Source organism: Gigantopelta aegis, chromosome 8 (assembly GCF_016097555.1).
Source record: "Gigantopelta aegis isolate Gae_Host chromosome 8, Gae_host_genome, whole genome shotgun sequence".
Taxonomy (NCBI): domain Eukaryota; kingdom Metazoa; phylum Mollusca; class Gastropoda; order Neomphalida; family Peltospiridae; genus Gigantopelta; species Gigantopelta aegis.
Window position 1 is genome coordinate 48893927 of NC_054706.1, and position 27312 is coordinate 48921238.

A 27312-nucleotide genomic window follows, 5' to 3' on the forward strand; every position below is an offset into this window, starting at 1 on the left:
TTCTCTCTCATTAACCACGAAAAACTCAGCACTGTGTAACAAAGCACCTACCCACTCCTGTAGACATCCAATCCAGATAACTAAGGTGTGTCGCCAGGAAAACGTGCTTGAACTGTATTTATATATAAACAGGGATCTAAAGTAAAAAAAAATTAAGGCAGAATAACATAATATATCTCAACTCTCGCTCCCTCCCTCTCCCTCTCTCTCCCTCTCTCTCTCTCTCTCTCTCTCTCTCTCTCTCTCTCTCTCTCTCTCTCTCTCTCTCTCTCTCTCTCTCTCTCTCTCTCTCTCTCATATGTATGTATGTATGTATGTATTATTATTATTTATATGTATGTACGTGTGTATTGATATATGAATATCTATATATTGTATGTATGTCGAGGTTGACTGTTACATAGATATTAACGCACTGGCACAGGGGATAATTAAATACTTTCTGGCCTCACAAATTGTCCCATGCCGTTGCTAGGACTCGAACCTGTGGCACCGAATCGCTCGCAAATTGCGAGACTAACCACAATGCGCTCTGAGCTATCGAGGCATCCATAAAAAGGATGCTCTTTAACTCAACCACATGCATGGGGCCTACAATCTACGCCGTCGATCGATGTATGTATGTATGTATGTATGTATGTATTATTATTATTATTATTTATTTATTTTACTGGTTTGACATCATCAAGTCAATTTTCATAATTTAACAAACAGACAGTAATGCTGATCGATTTCCTTTATTCAGAAGAAGGAAGAGATTAGTTGAACGGCTTACGATAAATATGTTACATATTGTAAAGGTTTATTCTTGTGACCAAACGTTTTATGCTAATTAGGCCTAACGCGAACGTCAAAGAATTACGTTTCTCTGTATCCGATGTAACAGTCGTTCCGATTGTATTGTTGAAATGGCCGACATTGATTGACACCAGTTTTCGTAGGACTTTAGACTTATGAGCGCTGACGTACGCCTAAGACCAGTTCCTTCAACATTAAACTGCTCTTATCGACTACATACTTCAATCGTGTACCTAACAACACGGCAAGAAAATACGTCCTGTCAGAGGGAATTCACTGGCAGTTAAGTACTTACCATTATGACCCGCCATCTGTAGCGATATTGTTGACTTAGTTGATGTATTTACGATATGGTGACGTGTTACTACGATAAACAAACAATATAGTTAGTTGTGTACCGCAAGTCCCTAGATTTAAATACAGTGATAAACCAATCTGGAGTTCACCCAGATTGACGTCTGCTAGACTGGTTTATTGCGCTTCACGTATGACCAGCTTCAGGAACCAGTCAAAATAGTTCGCAAACGCTAGCGAAAAACGGCTGAATGAACACAGCCCAGAGGCTTGTTTGTTAGGGCGAGAGATCCGATCGCAGGTCAGGTCAGGTCATAGGGCTTTACGTGCACATTCAGAGCAAGCTGTTGTAGCGCACGCCTATTCTGGGCACAAGAGCCGGCCAAGGCCTGCTCCTCTGTCCAGGACAGGAAAGGTGGGGATGGGAAGGAGGAGGGACTGCCTGCACTGACAGGTGCAAGGAAGCACCAGCGGCTCGACCGTGGTCAGATCCGATCACAATCTGTCGTTAGACTTTATTGAGTTTCAGATTCCTTGGCGGCCATCTTGAATATTTTAAATTGCTCAAGGGTGACAACTTTTCACCCACCTGGATATCACTACATACACCCAAAACATAAATAAACACCAATAATAATAATAATAATAATAATAATTAATTTGCCACCTATTATATATGCAAGCATCTAGTATTAGCATTACCAACCCAAGTTTAGTTTTCCCATTTTTCTTTTTTAGCACTTTCATTCACACTACAAATCTATTTTGCTTGATATTCTATATACATGTATTAACTTTGTTCTGATTATTTATTGTAGTCTTTCTTCAGGTTTCACTTTATCTGCACTGTTAAGTTGTCCTGCTTTATGTTTTGTGTATTTACTTTGTTTCAAATATTTGTAGTTATATTAGTCGCCTATTATGTTATAATATTTGTAATTAGGAGAAAGCCTCGTAAGTTGAATAACTTGTGCCCAATCCTTTTGTATATTACATGCAATAAATATGTTTCCAACCCGAGCAGCGATGATTTTTTTACTTCTTTTTTTCTTTAAATTATGTGTTGGTTTTTGTGGGGTTTTGTAATGAAAGCACATGTTGCACCGTATCCTGGTCATATGTGCGGTCAACTCCGCAACTGGATAATTATGGCAGTGAAAATTAAACATGTACACAAGTACACAAACCAAAAACACTAGTACACTTTCAAGACGAATCATTTCCATTTAGTGATGTGTTGAGCAAGTTTGCATTCTCATTTGACATTTCTTTATTATTATTATTAGTTTTTAAATCGGCATTTTGAAGAAAGAAAGGAAGGAAATTTTTTATTTAACGACGCACTCAACACGTTTTTATTTACGATTTTATGGCGTTGGACACATATATATATATAGTTAATGGCCACAGAGGAAACCCGCTGTCGCCACTTCATGGGCTACTATTTTCGATTAGCAACAAGGGATTTTTTTATATGCACCATCCCATAGACAGGGTAGTAGATACCACGGCCTTTGATATACCAGTCGTGGTGCACAGGCTGGAACGAGAAATAGCCCAATGGGCCCACCGACGGGGATCGATCCCAGACCGACCCCACATCGAGCGAGCGTTGTACCACTGGACTACGTCCCGCCCCCTATTACTGTACAGTTTCTCCGTATTTCTGACTTGTAAACCACAAATGGATGTAGAATGTTTTTGATCAAGTCAAAAATTATCAGATGATTACGGACACTACATATTTTATATGACAAACCTATAAGTTGCCTTAATTTTGTTAAGTTTTTGTAACATTAAAAAATAAATACTAATTGTTAGTGAGAAAAACCAGTGCAACATGATATAATTCACTTAATGCTTGAAGACTTAATGTCCATATAGCATGAGTATTTGAAAAATACCATAACGAACTAGTACATTTACATAAATTACAATAATGTTTGTACACGAAGATCATTTTAAAAACAAAATAACTCCTATTTTAAAGATAATTGAATTGTCTGCAAACTATTGACATTTTAACATAGCACTTGATTTTTGCAACAAAGGGATGAGTTCAGTGAAAAGTAAAATGGAAATCTATAACAACACAAAAATACCCTAATTGACTCACTAATTGACTCAAGGTGCAATTCTTGCAGAAATGGTGTGCGGGATGTAGCCGAGTCGTAAATTGTTCGTTTGGTGCGCGGTCGGTCTAGGAGTGATCCCCGTCAGTGGGCCCAATGGGCTATTTCTCGCTCCAGCCAATGCACCACGACTGGTATATCAAAGGCCGTGGTATGTGCTATCCTGTCTGTGGGATGGTGCATATAAAAGATCCCTTGCTGCTAATCGAAAAGAGTAGCCCATTAAGTGGCGACAGCGAGTTTCCTCTCTCTATGTGGTCCTTAACCATATGTCCGACGTCATATAACCATAAATAAAAATGTGTTGAGTGCGTCGTTAAATAAAGCATTTCTTTCTTTGTTGAAACGAGAGGCTTGAAATACTCTACACAGGTGTGACCTACATGCACCAACAGAAACCAAACAGGAATGTGTTGGGCGACAATATTTCATTGTAGGATAGCATACCGAATCATGATTTGGCCTGAAATGGTACATATGTTACACAAATGATATTACAAGGCGTTGTTATGGGTATATTCAATTGAGAACCAGTCTATCATGTAAGTAATTGTGGCGCTCTATTTTGTCGACTCACAAACTACGACTATCATGGGACGACCTGAGCAAAGAGAGCGAAGCAAAAAACGTGCAGCCAAGAGCTGCCAAACAATGGACGCTTTTCTTTAAAAAGAAGAGAAAAAAAGTATAATATAACTGGTCAATAAAATGAATACATTTACGAAATATCTTGATCAACTACGATCACCCGAAAAATAATAAAATGTTAGTTAAATATGACTATTGACTTTGTTGCGTTCGGCGAATTGCTTTGTATATTGCATGTTGTTTAGAGATGAATTTATTTATCAGCTGACAAAGTCAAATGCGTTCTCAAATCAAACCGTGTCTGGCATATGATTGGTACCGGTACCGTAAATATGTTTAACATGTCATACATTAGTAGTAGAGGGGCCTGTTTGGAGTCATGACCTACTGACCTACTTTCTCGTGACCTACTGACCTACTTTCTCGTGACCTACTGACCTACTTAGACAAGACCACCGAGCGTATAAAAAGTACTGTCCTTGTTCATCTACATAATATGAAGCTATTTACCTCCAAACAAGGAATTACCCTACCGTATCGTTTCGTTATGTAAATTAAATTAGAATTATTTCTACATACGTCTTGTGGTTTAATGGATAGAGCGTAGTGAAATTGTTTGTTTTTTTTGTTTTTTTTAAATAGGTTTTTCCTTCTTATATAAATCTATAGTTGTTTATTCTCTATTTGTTAGGTATACAAAACAAAATTTCATTAATATAGTAAGTAGGCCCGACTGAATGTGAATAAAAAATTGCGGTATTGAATTTCTAACAGTCACGCGTATTAAGGTGTGTGAGTGCGTGTGTGGTCCTTAACCATATGTCCGTATAACCGTAAAATAAAATATATTGAGTAAATAAAACATTTCCTTCCTCGTAAAATAAAGATTAATTGAACACAAATATTTTATTTTGTTTTAGTCATAGGAAAAGAAAAACATATTTGTCTCGAAGAAAGGAATGTTTGTTAAAAAGAAAGGCATGTGTTAAGGAGAAGAAAGGAATGTTTGTTAAAGGAAGAAAGGAATGTGTGTGTGTGTGTGTGTGTGTGTGTGTGTGTGTGTGTGTGTGAAACATCCCAGCCCATTGCTTTGAAGAAAGAACGCGTGACTGCAACTCAACGCTCCAACCTAACCTATGATCTTCTAACTGCATTTTAAACAAAAGTATTTTCCTAGAGTACAAGCCTTTATAGACAACCAGTGTATTATGTCTGGTATATCAAAGGTCGTGGTATGTTCTGTCTTGTACACACAGCTCTTGCTACTATAAAGTAGCGGTAGAAATATCCAATCACAAATCTAGTCATAGAGTACAAAACACAAAAAACAAACGCAATGGTTTGGTTTTTCATTTATTTCTAAATTACAAATCACTGACACATATATAAAATGGGCACACATTGGGTTACATCGAGAGGCCTTAGGGGCGACATGTGAATAATATTAGTGTTCATTTCTCTTCATCTTCGTCCTCATCATTAGTATCATCATCATCGGTATCGACGTCGTCTACTTCGTCCAAATATTCGCCGATCCAGGAACGATACTGATTTAATTTAGAACGAATATGTGGTCTCACATCTCTGTCTGGATTCACAGACTGTAGAATTTTTCTCGTGTTGGGGCCTTTGTCAAAGTAATGCATATAGGTCAGAAAGCGAGAGTACGTGTCTTTAAATAACTTCCATTGTAAAGTCTTCATGTTTCTTTCGATGGCATCTTGGGACATGTTTTTTTCTTCGTAGCGTTTTCTTTTGCTTTCGATATAGTCATGCTTGATGTCAATTCACGTTCCACCATGAGACGAATGCCTTTGTTTTCCAGGTCGGGCGACAGCTCTTCTTCTTTTTCATTTCCCTCCTCTCACGTTTTAAATCGCAAGTCGCTTCCGTCTTTAAAGACCAGACCACACGTATCGCAAGACTGCATCCTCTTGACTTTTTTCAGATAGGGTTCCACCTCATCTTCTTCTTCGTCGTCACTTTCGTAGGCGGGTATGCCTGGTAGTTTTCTTTTGAATGCGTTTCTTTGCATGTAGAGCTCTTTCTTCGTCGGTGGCTGCAACTCTTCTGAGACATTCGCCGTTACGTTCGTGCCATTTATACCATTCGGACGGCCCCGTCTCTAAACCATTAGGTCGAAGGCGCCAATGTTCGGGCGTGGTCGGTTTCAAGTCCAACAAGAGATATCCGTAGGGCCTGTGGGTAGCTTCCTCAAACCGCTGCATGAAATGACGAGTATTTCCAGGATACATCTGCTGTGCCAAGGTTAGGACTTGCTGCTTGTCGATGGGGTTGTTGAACAGTGCCAGGTAATGACAATTTCTTCTCTGTGTCGGGTCCTTGCTGTGATACAGGTTCTGGTTGATGGCAGTCACAGAGAGGTTTCTGTGGTGACTTCCTTCCGTGAACAGGTCGGTGATGCGAGGGTCTTTTCCAGCTGTAGACATCAGGTCGTCCAACACGATGAAATTTCTGACTCTCGAATCCAAATAACGATCCTTTTCCAAATTCTCGGGTATGCCTTGAACAAATTTCACTCGAGCAACCATTTTGATAGTATCGTAGAGGGGTTGCCATCGTTTGTAGAGCCAAATGATGCGCTGGGGAGGCGGCTGGATTTTACCATCCCTTAGCAGTTTGTACAACAAAAATGTCTTTCCACACGACGTGGGTCCCGACACGAACATGGTGAACAGATGTAACAATCTTAGGGGCTGCTGCTGCTGCTGTTGCTGCTGCTGCTGCTGATGTTAATGCTGATGCTGCTGCTGTTGTTGTTGTTGTTGTTGTTGTTGATGCTGCTGCTGCTGTTGCTGCTGCTGGGAAGACTTATTTTCAGATTCCAAGAGTCCATGTTTATTTCGTACGTGCCGAGTTAGGTCGTGGGTCCAAACATATCATTTTTCGCAAATGCGACACTGATTCATGTTGTTGACTGTTGAAGTGTTCGACGTGAACTGGCGATGTTGAAACTGCCATGCCCACTTTTATAGCCTTCTCAGAAATGCTTGTGCCGTTTTTGCCCAGTCTGCTCTGGTCGTTTCTGTTCCACGCCACTCTGTTCTCGTTTCCGTTTCAGATCGGCCATGGCTTGCTCTACCACCTGTTGCGTTGGGGAGACCATGACGATTTTGGGTGCCGGGGGCTTGTTCTGTTCCTCTTTTTCTTTTTTCCACGTGGGATCATAGAGTTCTAGACATCGATCCACACTGTACATGATCTGGCTTTTCCCACCACGTTGAATTTCGAAGTGAGGTTGAAGTTTACCTTGTGCCTGCAGTTTATAGAAACGGGTCCACTTATCCACGTCGGGTACATATAACTTGTACTGGTCTGACATGTTGCTCCTCTGAAGGTTCTACCTCAAATGACGAGTTTTGAAAACTATTTTACTAATATACCTACTTCCTGTGACTTTCTCGTGCTATTTTAACATTTGAATTTGTGTCTGTCTGTCACACAGAAGTATCAAACGTAAATGAACTTTCTCTCTCATCTGATTAATAAACTTTCCACCCAGGATCCCACTGTGCCAGCCGAGGAACACACTCAGGGACACATATTTACACTAGAGGGACACATTTTAGACTGGAGGGACACATGCAGGGACACACTTACACACTACCCTACTTTAGCTATGGATTTTGGGAAAAAAAATATACCAAGTAAAGTAAATCCATCGAGATACCGTTCCCCCCGAGACATAATTCTTAACTGGCCTACAGGTCATAAAGTCATGATATTTATAAATAACGAATTCATAAGATACAACACACAATTTTATTACTAAACAACAGATTCAAAAATGTAGAACATAAAATATATGACAAAACATACAGTTATGACAAAAACATTTGAGTGTCTCACGCGTGTTTGAAACATTTAATGTCTAAACACGTTATTCACATAGGGACATCTTGGAGAGAGTCTGTAATGTTCCATCACTGGGTCGTCCATTCTCTGCCATCGGTAGGCGCGTAGTCCACAACAGTAACAGACGACGGCATCGTGATCTCCCGTGTAGTAGAAACCGGCCTTGGCGAGCTCCCTCGGTTTCTGGCGTAACTGTATTGACCACCACCCAAATGTCTGCATCCGCGTGTAGACGTGGCGCATTTCGGGACGATGGCAGAACAAGTAAGGTCTCACTACACAGATCACTTCCGGGTGACAGTTCATTCATCACGGTCCACTATAGTTCCTAATTGTGACACATGTTATGGTTCACATATTCACTTCTAGGAAATGGTGAAGAATTAAAACAATATGTATGTTTAATGGTAAGCCTTCTGGCTGTATTTTGCCCATGTTATTTTGTAATATTGTGCATCGACCTTTTAGGACATGGGGTATATAGCGCAAGTGACAGCCGGAGTGAATCGGTTAATGAACCACCTGTTCGGACCGGTACTACAGCCAGATGCGGTCATATAGCAAAAAACTGAGACGGAAATGTTCTCAATTTTGGAGTGAAAATAAATGCTTATATAATGTATGTTCGCAATGGTGTATGTTGTTGGTGCCAACGAGAACCCGTTCTATGGGCAATCTTCGCTTGAAGTTGGGCAGTTTAACACGGGTTTCAATGGCAGATGACATCTGTGTAGTGAGACCTAACGTCTCGAACAGCAGTCTTCATCATCCCAGGCAGCGTCTGTTTTATATTCTCGAGCTGCATCTGTTTGATCCACGGTTTCTTTGATTTCACCATCTTCATTTTCATCCATATTGTCACAGGCAGCATCCGTTTGATCCGTGAAATGTTCTTCTGGTTTGGTAGCCACTCTTTTACATTTGATTGTATGTCTTTCTGAACATTTGCAGACCAAGACGTCGTCCTCGTCGCTACTGCTGCTGCTACTAACACTGCTCGAATATCCCGATGCCATCTTCTTCGTTCCAGATAGAGTGCAACAAGACACAAGAATGTTAGAATCATAAAACACGTCTGCTCCCTAGGACAGTCGTAAAAGAAATGACGTTTATATCACAAACCACTTTTTATAGCCAAACAATTTCTGTTACCACCAATGGCACTCGTTCGGGTTGCAGAAGTTACACTGTAGGAATCCCATCTGATTTTGATGGTCGTCTTGCATGGCGCAGGGCACGATCGAGTTCAGATCTTGTACAAAGTCACACATGACTGCGAAACAGTCATTGAGTTTCTCCCATTGGTCTAGGTGAAGAAAAATTCCTTTCTTCGATGGCTTGATCGCGTCATCGCACCACCACCACTGTCGAATGTCTACACCGACAATGTTGTTATCCACGCTCACGTACACGTTGGACCCAATATGACGAGACAACTTCTCCTCTTTCCTTTCCTTTAAGACTGCAATGGGGGCTCTTACTCGTACACAGGTTTACCCAGTGTTTAAGGGTTAGTGCAATACCTCGCTTCGTGGGTAAAGTGGCATTTTCGTCGTCAAATCTCCTGATGTGAATGGCAATGTCCCCTTTCCGCAGTTTGGCCACAACGTATACGTTACTTCCAAGTTCTATCTTGCATCTCGTATCGATATTGCTTCCACTTGTCGAACAGGCCATGTCAAATGAATACAGTTCTCGTTCGTACAGAGTGAATGTAGTTACTAACGAAATACCCGATGTTTATATAATCTCAGGTCTGGTCTAAGTAGGTCAGTAGGTCGGGTCAGTAGGTCAGTAGGTCAGTAGGTAGGTCTGGTCAGTAGGTCACGAGAAAGTAGGTCAGTAGGTCAGTAAGTCACGAGAAAGTAGGTCAGTAGGTCATGACTCCATACAGGCCCCTCTACTACTTACATTTCATTCCGTCTCGAATAAAGTCATTGGTAGAACTTCTATTGCAATACCCTTGTTGAATTAACAGTCAAGAGGGAGCAACTGACTTAAATATTATTCACAAAGGCGATTCCGATGCCATCAATACACCAAATAGAAAACAAAAGCTATGTCCAATACCAAAATAACGTTTATTCGCATTTGCATTAAGTACTACCAAACAGATATATAGGGTTGCAAACGAAACACTACGCATTTTACATGGATTACAATTAACGAGTATTAAAGTACAAAATAGAAATGTGTAACTAGTTCTGTTCACGTATATGCTGGTCTTAAAAAAAAGTATGCGTCTCGCCCCTTGGTTTTGCCAAATCTGTCAAGGATCGTATCCATATTTTGAGCGATGGTTATATTGGAGTACGATCGCTCTATGTTATGAGTGCGACACTGCTCAGTCGTACCTGTCCCATAGTCGAGCACAGATAGGTTTTCACAACGTGTCAAACATTTAATGTAGTTAAAGTTTTCTGCTGCTCTTGAAGTTTTATATTTAAAAAAATGTACGCACTACGACCTCAAAATACCTGAAATAAAATATTAAAACCCCATCACAAATAGCTCCAGAACGCACCTCTGAGCATCTACATTTAAACATTTTCTGGGAAACATACCCCCGAACCCCCTAGACCTCTCGAGCCCTTTGGTCGCTCGATATCAATTTCGTTCCACCCAATATCTCAACGCACTCGCCCCCCCAAAAAAAACCCCACCCAAATATGGCTGGATACGGTCATTTCTTGAAATTAATTGAAACATGTAGCGGGTTTCCTCGCTAAGACTTAGTTACTATATGTCAAAATTACCAAATGTTTGCTCTCTAAGACTATATGCCAAAATTACCAATATAATATAATAGAAAAATACATAGGCTATTGGCTGTCAAGGAAAGTATGTACTTGAGTAGCTGTCCGAATCACCTCGGTTCATTTTTTCCAAATGACGGGTTGTCTCGGGTCTCTGTTACCCTACATCCTGACCGGGGATTTTAGCCATTTTGGTTGTGGTGCATTAGTTAATCGAAAGGGGGGTGACTTGCCGTAGCATGGATCCGTAATCACCGCGTGGAAATTTTCCATTCACACTGGGACTGGGGTTTGGCTCGTTTTTTTTTAATAAAAGAGGACTTTATAAAAATGGTCAAAGTGCAGTAGTGGTGTGCGTGCATTAGGACAACTTTTAAAACATCCTAGTAGTCTAGGATCACACCTCTTTGCTATCTCTCTCTATCCTTCTCTAAGTTATCGTAAAAATCGTAACCAAAGTATTGATTTATCAATCTCCCTCACTGATCTAATTCACACATACCCCTACGTTCTCCCATCCCCCCTCCTTAGTGGAAATAAAACCAACTTGATAAACACGTCCCATCCACCTCTCCTCTCTCCTTCCTACTCCTACTTCCTCTCTCAATATATCTAGCTCTCGTCTAGCTCGACACCTCGCTCGCTCTCTTTCTCGCTCTCCTCTTCTCTCCACTCTCCCCCTCACTCTAGCCCTCATATCTCTCCACTCTCCACCCTCCATCTCTCTCTCTATCTCTCTCTCTCTCTCATATCTACTCTCTCTCTCTCTCCCTCACTTCTATCTCTCATCGCCAACGCTATCTCTTCTCACTCCCTATAGCCTCTCATCTCTTCTCCCTCACTATCCCCTATCTCCCTCACTCTCTCCGCCTCTCAACTTCTCTACCTCAAGCTCTGTCTCCTCAACTCTGCTCCTCTATCTCCCTCATCTCATATCAGTATCTAGCTCCAGCGTAACTCTCTATCTCATCTCTACGATCTCTCCTCCACTCTCGATCACTCACTCTCTCACCTCAATATCTCCTGAGTATTCTGAGCAAGACAATAGTATTAACTGCAATACGCTCACTCTATCACTCATTCATAACTCTCTAAAAAAAGATATATGCTCTATCCAGAACTCTCTCTCGCGATCTTTTATCACTATAAGCCACCTATCTCTATACACTCTCCTATCCCTCCCTATTATTCTACCCAATATATAACTCACTCTTCTGTCCTTCCTTGTTCCCTCAAATCTCTCATATCTCGATCTTACCTCGCGCCATCACTTTATCCCTTAAACGAAACATCTCTATCCCCACTCTCTCCTCAAATCTCGGGGGTCGCTCCCTACTCCTCTCTTCTGTCTCGGGGTAATTCTCTATCTATCGCTCTCTCTCTCTCTAGCTTCTCACTCTGTATCTCTCATCTCTCTCTCTCTCTCTCTTTCCTCTCCTAAGCTTTCTCTCCCTCCAACTCTCTCTCGAAGCCAAATAGTTCAATTTCTTTCATTTTCCTGAATATATTTATTTAGGATATTTACCACGGACGTGTTTTGCCAAACGTGGAGGACGTTGGAAGATTATAGATTTTCGATACGGGGTTGTTTTGTGTACGTGTGTGTACAAAGTGTCAAGTGGTACAAATAACTTAAAGGGGTCAGTCAGGAATGACAAGTTCATTAAATCTGAATGGCAACACTGTGTTAGTACTAATCATCTAAAATCATTAAACTGTCTCGCCGTACGTCTTGGTCCTCGTACCATGTCTAAAAGGTACGCCATATACACCACCAACTTTTCCATAAAACTCGGGCACTTAGGACGTACCATCCCGAAGACGTTACTGGCACGTGAGTACGTTTCGGTATTATTCTTGTGTTCATACTAGCACACGACAACAGTAAAATCATACAAAACTTATAAATAAACTATTACTTGTTTTTGTTTAACTAAAATTATCGTCTGTTTAAAAAATCGACAAATTTAACTAACATTTTATTAAAAATAACACGCATGATTGGTCCATGTTTCACAACTAAAATTATCGTCTGTAAAATTCCGACAAATTAAACAATTTATAAATAAAACTATGATTTGGATGTCCTAAAATTATCGTCTATAAAATTCGGCTATTTAAAAAACAATTTATAAATAACTATGATTGGATGTTTCAAAACGAAAATTATCCTCTAAGGCAAGGTAACAATTTATCAAAGAAAACCCCCATTTATGGTTTGTTTGTTTCAGTCTAAAAATCGTGGTCTTCAGTCTATATAAATTTTAATCAACTTTAGTATTCTTCAAATTATAAATTAGTACTACCTGCTTTCATGACTAACTAAAATTTACGTGTTTTTACATTAACTAACAATTATTTTTAGTAGTTCCAAATTAAATTTAATTTTTGTAGTTAATTTTTGCTAAATTTAAATTAAACTGATTGTTCAATTCAAAAATAAAATTTAGTAAACTAATCTGTATTATTAATAGTTTTCCTTGCATTGGCCAAAGAAAAATACCTCTATTTAAATACTAAAGACCTGATTGTTTTTCGTAAGTTAAAATCATAACGTCTTTTCCAATTACTACATGTACCCAAATTTTTTGCTTGGTCGTCAACAACCACACTCTATTGACGTTCTGTTTCCGTATATTGTTTTTAATTCTTAACTGGTTTAAAAAAGCCATTTTTTCTTTTGTTTGATATTAAAATGAAAGTTTGCATGTTTGTCAAAATATAATTTATTGGTATTATAAATTGACACGTGTATATGTTTGGCGCTCACTTGTTTCTGGGGCATGTATGAACCCACATCGGGATCTCTCCCCCCCGCTGGCTTACACGCTGTATACGGTCTCACTACGCAGATGCCCTTCTGCCACTGATAATTCATGTCAAATCGCCCAACTTCAAATGAAGATTGCCAGTAGAAACGGGTTCTTCTTTGGGGACGTATTCAAACTCAAACATTGCGAAACCATACATTTATATATAAGCATTTATTTTTCACTTCACATGAAATTGAAAAAAACATTTCAGTTATCACTTGTTCGATATATGAACCGTTTTCATCTCCCGGGTTGGTTAAAAGGAACTTCATTCCCATACCCACCCTGGCTTGAAAAGTTTCTGTTACTACAGACCATTATTTCTGTCCCCAGCAAGGTTCAATGCACACTACTTACAAAATATACATGGGGGCAAAAATTAGTATCAGCGATTTCAGAAAGGGCTACCATCTTTTGAAACCCCCCCAAAACTACAAAAAAAAACAACCCCCAACAACTCATATTATTAGAAATAAGTTATGCGAATCCAAACAACAATCGTTGGACACTAAGAACTATAGTGGGATCGTGATGAATGAACTCTAACCCGGAAGTCCCGAAACTGTGGTGTGACCACCTAAAGGGGAATATTTTAAATACATTTCAGGTATCATTTCACTCTTTTTTAATATACAACGGCTTTCTTTTTTAACCACAAAAATACTCTGGTGTCACAGTACACCAAATAAAGGAGCTAGACATTGTTCCTTTAAGAGACTCACCACTAATTAAAAATGTATTTATTTACGGTTATTTTTTTATATATTTCATTTCAGAGAAGTGATCCGACTCACAATGAAGAGGACGTCTGTTCATCATCGTTTGGCTTATACTCGCAAATGTTTGTGGTGAACAGTAGTTTGACACCCAATAGCCGATCGGTGCTAAAAGTTGCGTTTAGTAACCATTCTATGCGAAGGATGTCATTTTTACATTATGCATACCGCACGCCGGTTAAGCTCTGTGTAGAGATTAGCGAAAACATAGTTTGGACACCCTTAAGTAGAAAAGAATAAGAGAGCCCGATGGTTTTTTCGTGCTGGGGTGGCCGTGACTAAAGATTCTATTGGTTTCACAATAATTCATTCATCTCGCCCACCTATAACAGACAGCACCACTGTCATTAACAAGAAGTCCTGCCACGCATTCAGGCACGGGCGGTCCACTTCTCACAGCAAGAGCAGGTGGTGGATCGGTGGCACCTGTATGTAAGCGATCCCCCTTCCCCAAAATATCCTCCCCACTACTTGTCCCACATCGTTGTTCTTTTTTTTTTTTTTTTCACCTCTCTCACATTCTTTGGCCACTGCCACAAAGTTTACCTATTGAAGAGAGATCGGACTTAATGCTTCTGTGATCCGAGGAATGCCCCCCACCCCCAGGGCAGTAGAGAGTGGGGTTGCCCCGTCTCATATTTTTTAATTAGGAGAAAGAGAGGACAGAGAAGAGCGAGGAAGTCCGCTCGATTAGAGATAAGGATGAGAAGGCTTCCTTTTTGTGGAGATGAGAGAGGAGAGATTTTTTCCTTGGCAATGACCAGATTGTGGATAGGAGCTGGAGATACGAGGATGGGGTGGGAGTTGGGATGGGCTCGGTTTGAGATCAGCTTGTGAGAAGAGAGAGACGATATGGAGGAGAGTGAGAGAGGCGAGGGATGAGAAGACATGGAGGACCATGTTGAGAGACACTCCACTTGACCCGTCTAGCACCCCCGACGGCAAGATCGAGAGATGAGCGACCGGAGCGAAATGGAGAAGCGGAGAGGAGAGAGAAGCAGAGGAGCTCCGACCCGCCCTACCTGAGAGAAGAGTGGAGACCAGGAGAAGCTTCTGCTCCCGACCCAAGCGGAGAGAATCGAGAAGAGAACGAGGAGAGAGATGGAGAAGAGAGGGTGGAGGGAGAGGAGGAGAAGAGAGTAGAGAAGAGGGGAAAGAGAAAGAGAGAGAGAGAAAGAGACGAGCGGGTACGGAGAGGACCCAGCGAGATTATCAGAGACGAGCACGAGAGAGATGAGTAGAAAAGAGAGAGATTGAGAGAGAGATGAGAGAGAAGAGAGAGAGAGAGGAGAGAGACAGAGTACGAGGCTGAGAGAGAGAGAGATGAGAGAGAGAGAAGGGGGGAGAGACGAGAGAGAGAGGAGAGGGGAGAGAGAGGAGATCCTGAGAGAGAGGAGACAGACAGACAGACAGAGGAGGGAAAGAGACAGAGTAGTATCATAGTTAATACATGTATATATCTGCGCCCTCGATCTCAGTCAGGTGCCCCCTCCAATGTTTACTTGCTTCTGTCGTGCCTGCGATTAGAGCGGGGTCTGAGTGCGGTGCGAATTTTCTTTTTAAAATAAATGCCTGCCTTGAATAAACGTCTGCTTTACACAAAGACCTGGGTTTTTTTTCTTCTGTTGTTGCTTTGTCAGGTTAATGACCACTGGTCGGGATCTTTTTCAGTCAGTAGGGCGGTCGCCTGATGTGCCAATTACGCTGTAGAAAGGAAGGAAGGAAATGTTTTATTTAACGATGCACTCAACACATTTTATTTACGGTTATATAGCGTCAAACGGATGGTTAAGGACCACACAGATATTGAGAGAGGAAACCCGCTGTCGCCACTTCATGGGTTACTCTTTTCGATTAGCAGCAAGGGATCTTTTATATGCACCACCCCATAGACAGGATAGCACATACCAAGGCCTTTGATATACCAGTCGAGGTGAACTGGCTGGAGCGAGAAATAGCGCAATGGGCCCACTGACGGGGATCGATCCCAAACCGACCGAGCATCAAGCGAGCGCTGTACCACTTGGCTTACGCTGTAGAAAGAAAGAAATGTTTTATTTAACGACGCACTCATCACATTTTATTTACGGTTATATGGCGTCAAACGGATGGTTAAGGACCACACATATATTGAGAGAGGAAACCCGCTGTCGCCACTTCATGGGCTACTCTTTTCGATTAGCAGCAAGGGATCTTTTATATGCACCATCCTACAGACAGGGTAGTACATACCACGGCCTTTGATATACCAGTCGTGGCGCATCAGCTGGAACGAGAAATAACCCAAAGAGAGAGAGAGAGAGAGAGAGAGAGAGAGAGAGAGAGAGAGAGAGAGAGGAGAGAGAGAGAGAGAGAGAGAGAGAGAGAGAGAGAGACACACACACACACACACACACACAGACAGACAGACAGACAGAGCGAACCCGGACCGACCGCAAATCGAGCGAGCAGTGTACCACTGGGCTACGTCCCGCCCCCATTACGCTGTAGTCAACTCAGTGGACCCATTCTCTGATTGTTTGGTTTTTTCCCACGACTGGTATATCAAAGATCGTTGTATGTGCTGTCCTGTCTGTTGGAAAGTGCACATAAAAGATCCACTGTTACTAAGTTTATAATGTCAAAATTACCAAATGTTTGACATCCAATAGCTGACGACTAATAAATAAATGTGCTCTAGTGGTGGCATTAAACAAAAGAAACACCTTTTAAGGATTATCTGTTATTTCTTTTACGTTCATAGGGATATTAATAAAAAAAAATAAAAAATAAAAAATCATCCGCAAACTGATGTGAGAACGGTTTTTACCGATTCACACATTTTCTGTGAAGACTACGTTTCAAAAGTACGAGATGTTTGGCATCAAATAACTTAACTTTTAACTTAACTTTGTAGGAAAACGAGTTTAAGCTGCTACAAACTCCAACACACCCAAAAAGACCTGAGATTTACCACAATTAATAAGTTGACGTAAAGGGGTAAATAGTGTATACTTTTATAAATACCCCCCCCCCCCCCCCCCCCCCCCCCCCCCCATTACAAACCAGGCTATTTTACGCTGTCCTGATTTCTATGGCCAGTGCCTTTGATTTAAGCTTCAAAACTGCCCATCAATGAAGTCACTTAGCAATATCATTTACTCTAAATATAGACCTTTACCTGTGTATTAAATAGTTTTTGTTAATAGCAGTGTTTCTATATTAATTTTAACGCTAAATTATAAAAATAGTACCTAAAACGAAAACGAAACTACAACGGTAAGACCTTTGTTGGGCATAACCTTTTTTATCTGTTTTATTTTACAGAGAGAAGAGCAACCTGTCCCTCAGATCGTAAGTTGTATCTTAACACATTTCATACATTAAATGTGCACGTTCTCTTGTGCGCCCCCCCCCCCCCAGCAAAAAACTAAAATAAAATAAAAATCCAAGAAATCACAACAAAGAACCCCACCCATTCCCAAAACAATAATAGCTCACAATTATACCGAATAACAATATTATAATTAATGTATTTTGTCATGATAAATTTATTCGTTAAATAAACCGTCAAAAATGGACCAAAAATATTTACAAGACATTAATAAGTTTAGTACACACAAAACCTAATTGAATTAACTGATTAGTTTTACAAAACAACCCCCCAAAAACAACCCCATAAACGAAAACAAACAAACCCCAAAACATCCCGGACTTTAAGGGTTAATAACTTTGCAACGAACGACTATATAGCTATGCAACGTCAAAGTCAACAATATGATGTGTTTAGCATATCCTGAAATTTTCTAGTCCCTATGTCATATACTTTTTCTGCAGTCGGATAACTAAAAACAAAAGTCAAAAACCGCAATGTGTGAAATTTTATAACTATATAGAGGTTGTTTGCAAAGTTATTAACCCTTAAAGTTCGGGACGTTTTTTTTTTTTTTTTTTGGCCACCAGATATATAGTAAACCCTGAAACATTGTGTATTCCCACTCTGACCTATGTCCGACAACTGACTGACTTTAGTTTCATCGGTACAGCAATTACAAACTTTCAAACACAATCTGATTTTGCGAAATAACCGAAATGGCATCCTGTCATGTTCATGATGAAGATTTGTTGATAGACTTGAAGTAGTATCACAATGTTTACACGTTTTTGATTTCATGTCTTTTTCGTCTTTTTTTTCAGAATGTGAATATCCGCCATTCTGTCTAACGCAGGGCGTCCTTTACAGTATTGGTGGCAAATGCGTCAAATGCAATACTAATGGAAATGACCTGACTCTCAGTAAGACATAAACGCCCACGCACGCACGCACACACAGACACACACAACACGAACGCACGCACACAAATACACACACACATACATACACACATACACACACATACACACACACATATACATACACACACAAATACACACACACACACACACACACACTCTCTCTCTCTCTCTCTCTCTCTCTCACACACACAGATACACATACACAAATACACACACACACACACACACACATACACACACATAAACACACACACAAATACATACATACACATACACTCACACACAAATACACACACACACACACACACACACATATATACACACAAACACACACACACGCACATACACACACACGCACACACACTCACACACATAAATACACACACATAAAATACACACACGCACAAACACAAATAAATATATACATACATGAAGTTTTTATTATTATTATACATACATACGTACACACATTCATACACACACACGCACACACACACACACACACTGACACGCACACATACACACACTCACACACACACACACATCTCTCTCTCTCTCTCTCTCTCTCTCTCTCTCTCTCTCTCTCTCTCTCTCTCTCTCTCTGTGTCTCTCTCTCTCTCTCACACACACACATACCCAGAGACACTAAGACTAGATTCAATACGAGAAGTATGCATGTACCGGCCTCAATCATGTAGTCGTTAAGACATCGAACTTAATGTTGGTAGGTACTGGGTTCGCATCCCTATACCAGTCCCCAGAGCGAGTTTTAACTACTCAGTCGGTAGGTGTAAGACCACTACGCCGACTTGTATCTCATTAACCACTAACAACTTCCCACTAACCCGCTGTCCTGGACAGACAGCCCAGATATAGTTCGTATGTACCAAAAAGAAACCGATAAATTGCAATGTAACTGCAATTAATAAAGTTAAAATACGTATATAACAGCATATTATTAAGTTTTAAACTCATACCAACTGAAAAATGTTGTGTTTTGAAAAATATAAACTCTATGTTTCAAAGCAAATTGTTTTGGGGGGAACCTCCATTATTGCAAATTTGACATAACACCTTTAGACCGTGTATTGAAATTCAAATTATTTTCGTACTTATATCCAATTAAGGTTCAAGCACGCTGTCCTGGGCACACACACACACACACACACACACACACACACACACACACACACACACACACACACACCTCAGTTATATGGGCGGTATGTCCAGAACAGTGGGTTAGTTTTAGTGGTTAGTGGTTAGTAAGAGAGAAGTGGGTATACATGTAGTGGTCTTACACATACCCAATGAGTCGTCAAAAGTCGCTCTGGGTGGGAGCCGGTACCGGGCTGCGAACCAAGTACCTACCAGCGTTATGTCCGATGGTTTAGCCAAGACGCCACCGAGGCCGGTCAGTGTCAGGCCGTATAACCTTGTCACGAACAAACAAAACCGTTGTCTCGCCGCGACTGAACGTAGTCCGGTTTAAAATATGCAGATGTTGTTAATAACCTTATTTATATTTCAACTAAAGGTTGTTTGAAAGCCCCACATTGCTGGAAGCAAGGGACGTCTGTATACCAAGGAACATGCTATAAATGCAGCGCCGATCTGCAACTCACAGAAGGTAAGTGATATAAGACTCCGTCACATGTGGTTCTTGGGACAAGGCTTGCCGAATTTAAGATTTGTCAACGCGCAACGTGTGAGAGGCGCGTGTCTCACGGACGTATTGCGTATATGTACATGTGGTTAAAGGGACTGTCCTGAGTTTGCAGCCATTGTAAGATGTTTGCGATAACAGAACCTTGTTGGAGACTACTATTTCATACTAAATACATTTTCTTGTTTAGAATACCAGTGTCTGTATATCAAATGTGTTTGCAGTCGTATACTACTGTTTGTAGCACTCAGTTTCTACTTTAATTCGTGATATATATTTTTTCGTACGTACGAAATTATTTGGAGGTAAAATCCGGTTTGTGCTACTACAAGCATTAGGACAACAATAAACACCTTGTAAATACAGACACTGATATTTTAAATAAGAAAATGTATTTAATTTGTATGTTACGTCATCGAAAAGGCTCTATTGGTCGTAAACATTTTACGATGGTTGCAAACTCATGACTATCCCTTTAACAAAAAACAGTTTTAAGATTTTTTTTTACCTCACGTTGACGTGTGGTGTTGCAAACGCACACAAAACATTTGTAAGTACGGTATTCTTAAATATGTGTTCATTTCTTTTAATTTAACAGTGTTATTAGGAAAATATTGGACTATTTGATTCACGAAACACTCTATATCTGTTGTATAAAACCAAGGTAGATTTTGGACTTTACAATGGAAATGATTTTTTTTGGTTTCATGATGTTTTGTAACACATGAACTTAATGTATATTGCTTCGTTGTTAATTAAATGTATATGTAATACATGGAATTTGATGAAGGAATAAATGTATCAACAAACACATGCATCACCAATGACAGGACACATGGCATTAACTGCCCTATTAAAATTTGGGTGCACTGCGAATTTTGACCCAGCCGCATGTTATTTGGTTTAGTACTACCTGTAATCCGTGTGACTGTGCCTTTAAAATAAATGTTGAATGCATTATAATCCATGCGAGTGTGCCTTTAAAACAAGTGCTCAGTGCATTATACTAGTCGCACTGTGCCTTTAAAGTGATCAGTGCATTATAATCCCTGTTACTGTGCCTTTAAAAAGTGTTGAATGCATTATAATCATTGTGACTGTGCCTTTAAAACAAGTGTTCATTACATTATAATCTTTGTGACTGTGCCTTTAAAACAAGTGTTCATTACATTATAATCTTTGTGACTGTGCCTTTAAAACAAGTGTTCATTACATTATAATCTTTGTGAATGTACCTTTAAATAAGTGTTCAATGCATTATAATCTTTGTGAATGTACCTTTAAAAAAGTGTTCAATGCATTATAATCTTTTTGACTGTACCTTTAAAAAAGTGTTCAATGCATTATAATCCGTGAGACTGCGACTTTTAAACGAGTTCAATGCATTATTATCAGTGTTCAGTATTGTGTAATCCGCGTGACTGTGTTTTTCAAAATAAGTACTCAATGCATTATAATCTGTGCGACTGTGCCTTTGAAAAAAAAACGTGTTCGTATTGTTTTGTAGAATGTCACGTCTGCGGCACCGACACATGTCTGCCCAAGGACGGAAGCAATATGACGGTAGGCGACATGACATACATATGTGGATCGGGTGAGTACGAAGTCTTTATGGGCGGTATTTACAGGGGCGATCCCGGGGTTTTTCTAGGGAGTGGGTGCAATGTAAAAAAAAAATAAAAAAAAATATATATATATATATATATATATATATATATATACATAAAGAAAATCTACACACCGAAACACCCAGCCCAGCTAGATGTTACCCACACACAAGAAAAAAAATCCCCCTCAAGAAAAATAAACAAACAAATAACAATTAGATAATTTAATAGATAAATAAATAAATAAATAAATAAATAATACCTAGATATAATGATTTAACTTACACTTCCTTGATTGAGAACTCTTTTGGTTATTTATGATAACACACGGCAATATTGATTTACGTACATACGCTTGGCTACTCCTAGATGATAACCCGGTCGTCACAGCCATACTGTCCATTGAAATAAGCACAATCGGAAATTATTGCTCTGTGACGCATTAGTTAATCGCCAACGCAAACGCCGTAAATAGGTTTGAGTTGGACAACAGGTTTAGATGTAATACAAATTTGGATTTTATGGATGTGTGAGTAGTAAATTATTATATGCGTGTCCGTTAGATACCATTTATCTTACAACTTGATATTTAAAAACTTATCAAACTCGCTATCGCTCGTTAGATACGATTTGAAACAATCCATTTAGTTCTCTATATACGGATGCATGGATGGATTAATGGATGTAGACACACTCTCTGTCTCTGTCTGTCTGTCTGTATCTCTCTCTCTCTCTCTCTCTCTCTCTCTCTCTCTCTCTCTCTCTCTCTCTCTCTCTCTCTCTCTCTCTCTCTCTCTCTCTCTCTCTCTCTCACACACACACACACACTACATCACACATATACACACGTGCGTACGTATGTACGTATGTATGTATGTATGTATGTATGGATGGATGGATGAAAGTGTATGGATGGATGGATGGATGGATGTGAATGGATGAATGGTTGGATGGATGGATGGATGGATGGATGGATGGTTGGATGTATATTGATGGGTGGATGGATAGATGGATGGATGGATGTGTATGGATGAATGGGTGGATGGATATGTATGGATGGATGGATGTGTATGAATGGATGAATGTGTATGAATGTATGGATGAATGCATGGATGTGTATGAATGGATGGATGGATGAATGGATGGATGTGTATGAATGGATGGATAGATGAATGGATGGATGGATGTGTATGGATGGATGGTTGGATGGATGGATGGATGTGTATGGATGGATGGATGTGAATGGATGAATGGTTGGATGTATATTGATGGGTGGATGGATGGATGGATGGATGGTTGGATGTATAATGATGGGTGGATGGATGGATGGATGGATGGATGTGTATGGATGAATGGGTGGATGAATGTGTATGGATGGATGGGTGAATGGATGGATGGATGTGTATGGATGGATGAATGTGTATGGATGTATGGATGAATGGATGGATGTGTATGAATGGATGGATGGATGAATGGATGGATGTGTATGCATGGATGAATGTATATGGATGGATGGATGCGTATGGATGGATGGTTGGATGGATGGATGGATGTGTATGGATGGATGGATGAATGGATTTGTATGGATGGATGGATGGATGTGTATGGATGTGTGGATGGATGGATGTGTATAGATGGATGAATGTGTATCGATGGATGGATGAATGGATGGATGTGTATGAATGGATGAATGTGTATGGATGGATGGATGTGTATGGATGTATGGATGTGTATAAATGGATGAATGTGTATGGATGTATGGATAGATGGATGATGTGTATGGATGGATGAATGGATGGATGTGTATGGATGGATGGATGAATGTGTATAGATGGCTGGATGGCTGGATGGCTGGATGGATGTGTATGGATAGATGGATGGATGGATGTGTATGGATGGATGGATGTGTATGGATGGATGTGTATGGATGGATGTGTACAGATGGATGAAAGTGTATGGATGGATGGATGAATGTGTATGGATGGATGGATGAATGTGTATGGATGGATGGATGAATGTGTATGGATGTATGGATGGATGAATGGATTGATGAATGTGTATGGATGAATGGATGTGTATGGATGAATGGATGGATGGATGAATGTGTATGGATGGATGGATGGATGGATGGATGAATGTGTATGGATGTATGGATGGATGAATGGATGGTTGAATGTGTATGGATGGATGGATGTGTATGGATGGATGGATGGATGGATGAATGTGTATGGATGGATGGATGGATGGATGAATGTGTATGGATGTATGGATGGATGAATGGATGGTTGAATGTGTATGGATGGATGGATGTGTATGGATGGATGGATGAATGTGTATGGATGGATGGATGGATGGATGAATGTGTATGGATGTATGGATGGATGAATGGATGGTTGAATGTGTATGGATGGATGGATGTGTATGGATGGATGGATGGATGGATGAATGTGTATGGATGGATGAATGGATGGATGGATGAATGTGTATGGATGGATGGATGAATGGATTTGTATGGATGGATGGATGGATGTGTATGGATGTGTGGATGGATGGATGTGTATAGATGGATGAATGTGTATCGATGGATGGATGAATGGATGGATGTGTATGAATGGATGAATGTGTATGGATGGATGGATGTGTATGGATGTATGGATGTGTATAGATGGATGAATGTGTATGGATGTATGGATAGATGGATGATGTGTATGGATGGATGAATGGATGGATGTGTATGGATGGATGAATGAATGTGTATAGATGGCTGGATGGCTGGATGGCTGGATGGATGTGTATGGATAGATGGATGGATGGATGTGTATGGATGGATGGATGTGTATGGATGGATGTGTATGGATGGATGTGTACAGATGGATGAAAGTGTATGGATGGATGGATGAAAGTGTATGGATGGATGGATGAATGTGTATGGATGGATGGATGAATGTGTATGGATGTATGGATGGATGAATGGATTGATGAATGTGTATGGATGAATGGATGTGTATGGATGAATGGATGGATGGATGAATGTGTATGGATGGATGGATGGATGGATGAATGTGTATGGATGTATGGCTGGATGAATGGATGGTTGAATGTGTATGGATGGATGGATGTGTATGGATGGATGGATGGATGGATGAATGTGTATGGATGTATGGATGGATGAATGGATGGTTGAATGTGTATGGATGGATGGATGTGTATGGATGGATGGATGGATGGATGAATGTGTATGGATGGATGAATGGATGGATGGATGAATGTGTATGGATGGATGGATGGATGGATGAATGTGTATGGATGGATGGATGAATGGATGGATGGATGTGTATAGATGGATGGGTGGTTGGATGTGTACAAATGGATGGATGAATTGATGGATGTGTATGGATGTATGGATGAATGTGTATGGATGGATGGATGGATGTGTATGGATGGATGGATGGATGGATGAATGTGTATAGATGGATGAATTGATTGATGTATGTGTATGGATGTATGGATGGATCGATGGATTGATGAATGTGTATGGATGTATGGATGAATTCACGTATGTGTGTATACAGTGTACAGTATTCGTCAATTTATGCTGGTGATAGGTATTATTATAAAACGTACATGTATCGAAGTCATGTTGGAAGATGGAAGATGGTGAATAAAATGTTGTTTTCTTTCAATTAATTGTTTATTTAAACTTAAATAAAATTAAAAATATGAAATTAGAATCTAAATTAAATTTACACACAAGCAAGTAATATACCAACATTAAAACATATACCAACAACAAAATGTCTGTAATCAATATCGTACGAAACAGGGGAATGGGGATGGAGTGGGGGCAACTGCACACACCCCCCCCCCCCCCCCCCCCCCCCCCCCCCAGCTGGAGCAAAACCTGAATTCGAGCAAAAATTATACGGATATTCGGACAAAATGTGCTAACCTGAGACCTTTTTACCATGTATTTCCATCAGTCTACCCTCAAAATTAGTTGTAATTCATGTAAAAATGCGTAGTGATTCGTTTGCAACCCTATATAGCTGTTTGGTAGTAATGCTAATATGAACAATCGTTGTTGTGCAGATTAGGGGATTTTCGTTTAATTCCAGCAAAAGCCAACTGCCTACAACAATGGGAGCCCGAACGCGAACGCCTATGTCTGTCATACTACTACTACTACTTCTATTACAACAACAACAACAACAACAACAACAACAACAACAACAACTACTACTACAACTACAACAACAACAACAACAACAACAACTACTACTACTACTACTACTACTACTACTACTACTACTACTACTACTACTACTACTACTACTACTACTACTACAACTACAACAACAACAACAACAACAACTACTACTACTACTACTACTACTACTTCTATTACAACAACAACAACAACTACTACTACTACTACTACAACTACAACAACAACAACAACAACAACTACTACTTCTTACTACTACTACTACTACTACTACTACTACTACTTCTACTACTACTACTACTTCTTATAATAATACTAATAATTATTATTATCATTATATTTCAGCTGCGCAACCTGGAGCACCACCTACCACAGTCCCCATCCCCACTACACCCCTCCCCAGCTCTGGGTGCTGTAAGTATTATTACTTTTGGTCTTTATAAGTTATTATTTGGGTTATTCCAAATATGTTCATAGGGGTTGTTTGAAGTGAAATGCTTTACGTCGAGACAATTGTTGTACGAACTGTAAATTTAATCTGTTTCTATAATGTACATACAAGTAATGTCAAGTAGTCTGTTTAACTTTATATTAAAAAGCTGATTTTAAAACATGCCTTTAAAAATTGCACGCCTATCATAAGGTTCTAATATACCATATCAATTCCTATTGCCGATAATATTAACGCTTACTAATAGAACCGATAAAAGCAGCGTATCAACACACCCAGGAAAAGAAAGAAAGGAATGTTTTATTTAACGACGCACTCAACACATTTTATTTACGGTTATATGGCGTCAGACATATGGTTAAGGACCACACATATTTTGAGAGGAAACCCGCTGTCGCCACTACATGGGCTACTCTTCCGATTAGCAGCAAGGAATCTTTTATTTGCGCTTCCCATAGGCAGGATAGCACAAACCATGGCCTTTGTTGAACCAGTTATGGATCACTGGTCGGTGCAAGTGGTTTACACCTACCCATTGAGCCTTGCGGAGCACTCACTCAGGGTTTGGAGTCGGTATCTGGATTAAAAATCCCATGCTTCGACTGGGATCCGAACCCAGTACCTACCAACCTGTAGAATTATATTATATATTTTGTAGTCCTCATCATAATTATTATATTAATAATTATCTTATCATTTCATAATTGTTAAAATTTATAATTAACATTACATGAAAATTGCATCAACAAAAATTATATTCTGCCCAACCTGCCCTGTCCCCTCGACATTCAAAGTACACAGAAACACATCGGTACTAAATATAGATTATACTAATTCAGATTCCCGTTGTTCGTTTCTCTTATATGGCAACCCAAGCTGTTATAATAAACATAAGACGTATTGCAACTATGTGTTAGCTACAGAAAATAAATGACAATATGTAAGGCATGTCAAAAGTTAAAGGGACATTCCTGAGTTTGCTGCATTGTAAGATGTTTCCGACTAATAAAGTATTTCTACGATTAAACTCACATATTAAATATATTTTCTTGTTT

General features: G+C 39.8%; 1 protein-coding gene across 1 annotated transcript in view; it reads left to right on the forward strand.

The window, feature by feature from the left end:
• Positions 1–12190: 12190 nt before the first annotated feature.
• The window catches only part of LOC121379696, a 36721-nt gene continuing 21599 nt past the window's right edge, over positions 12191–27312 (forward strand). Inside the window, exons 1-7 of the mRNA XM_041508347.1 lie at positions 12191–12278; positions 14964–15172; positions 17264–17366; positions 18210–18308; positions 19846–19938; positions 21482–21568; positions 26152–26220. Coding sequence (XP_041364281.1) covers positions 12191–12278; positions 14964–15172; positions 17264–17366; positions 18210–18308; positions 19846–19938; positions 21482–21568; positions 26152–26220 — 748 coding nt within the window. The remainder of the gene's footprint in view (positions 12279–14963; positions 15173–17263; positions 17367–18209; positions 18309–19845; positions 19939–21481; positions 21569–26151; positions 26221–27312) is intronic.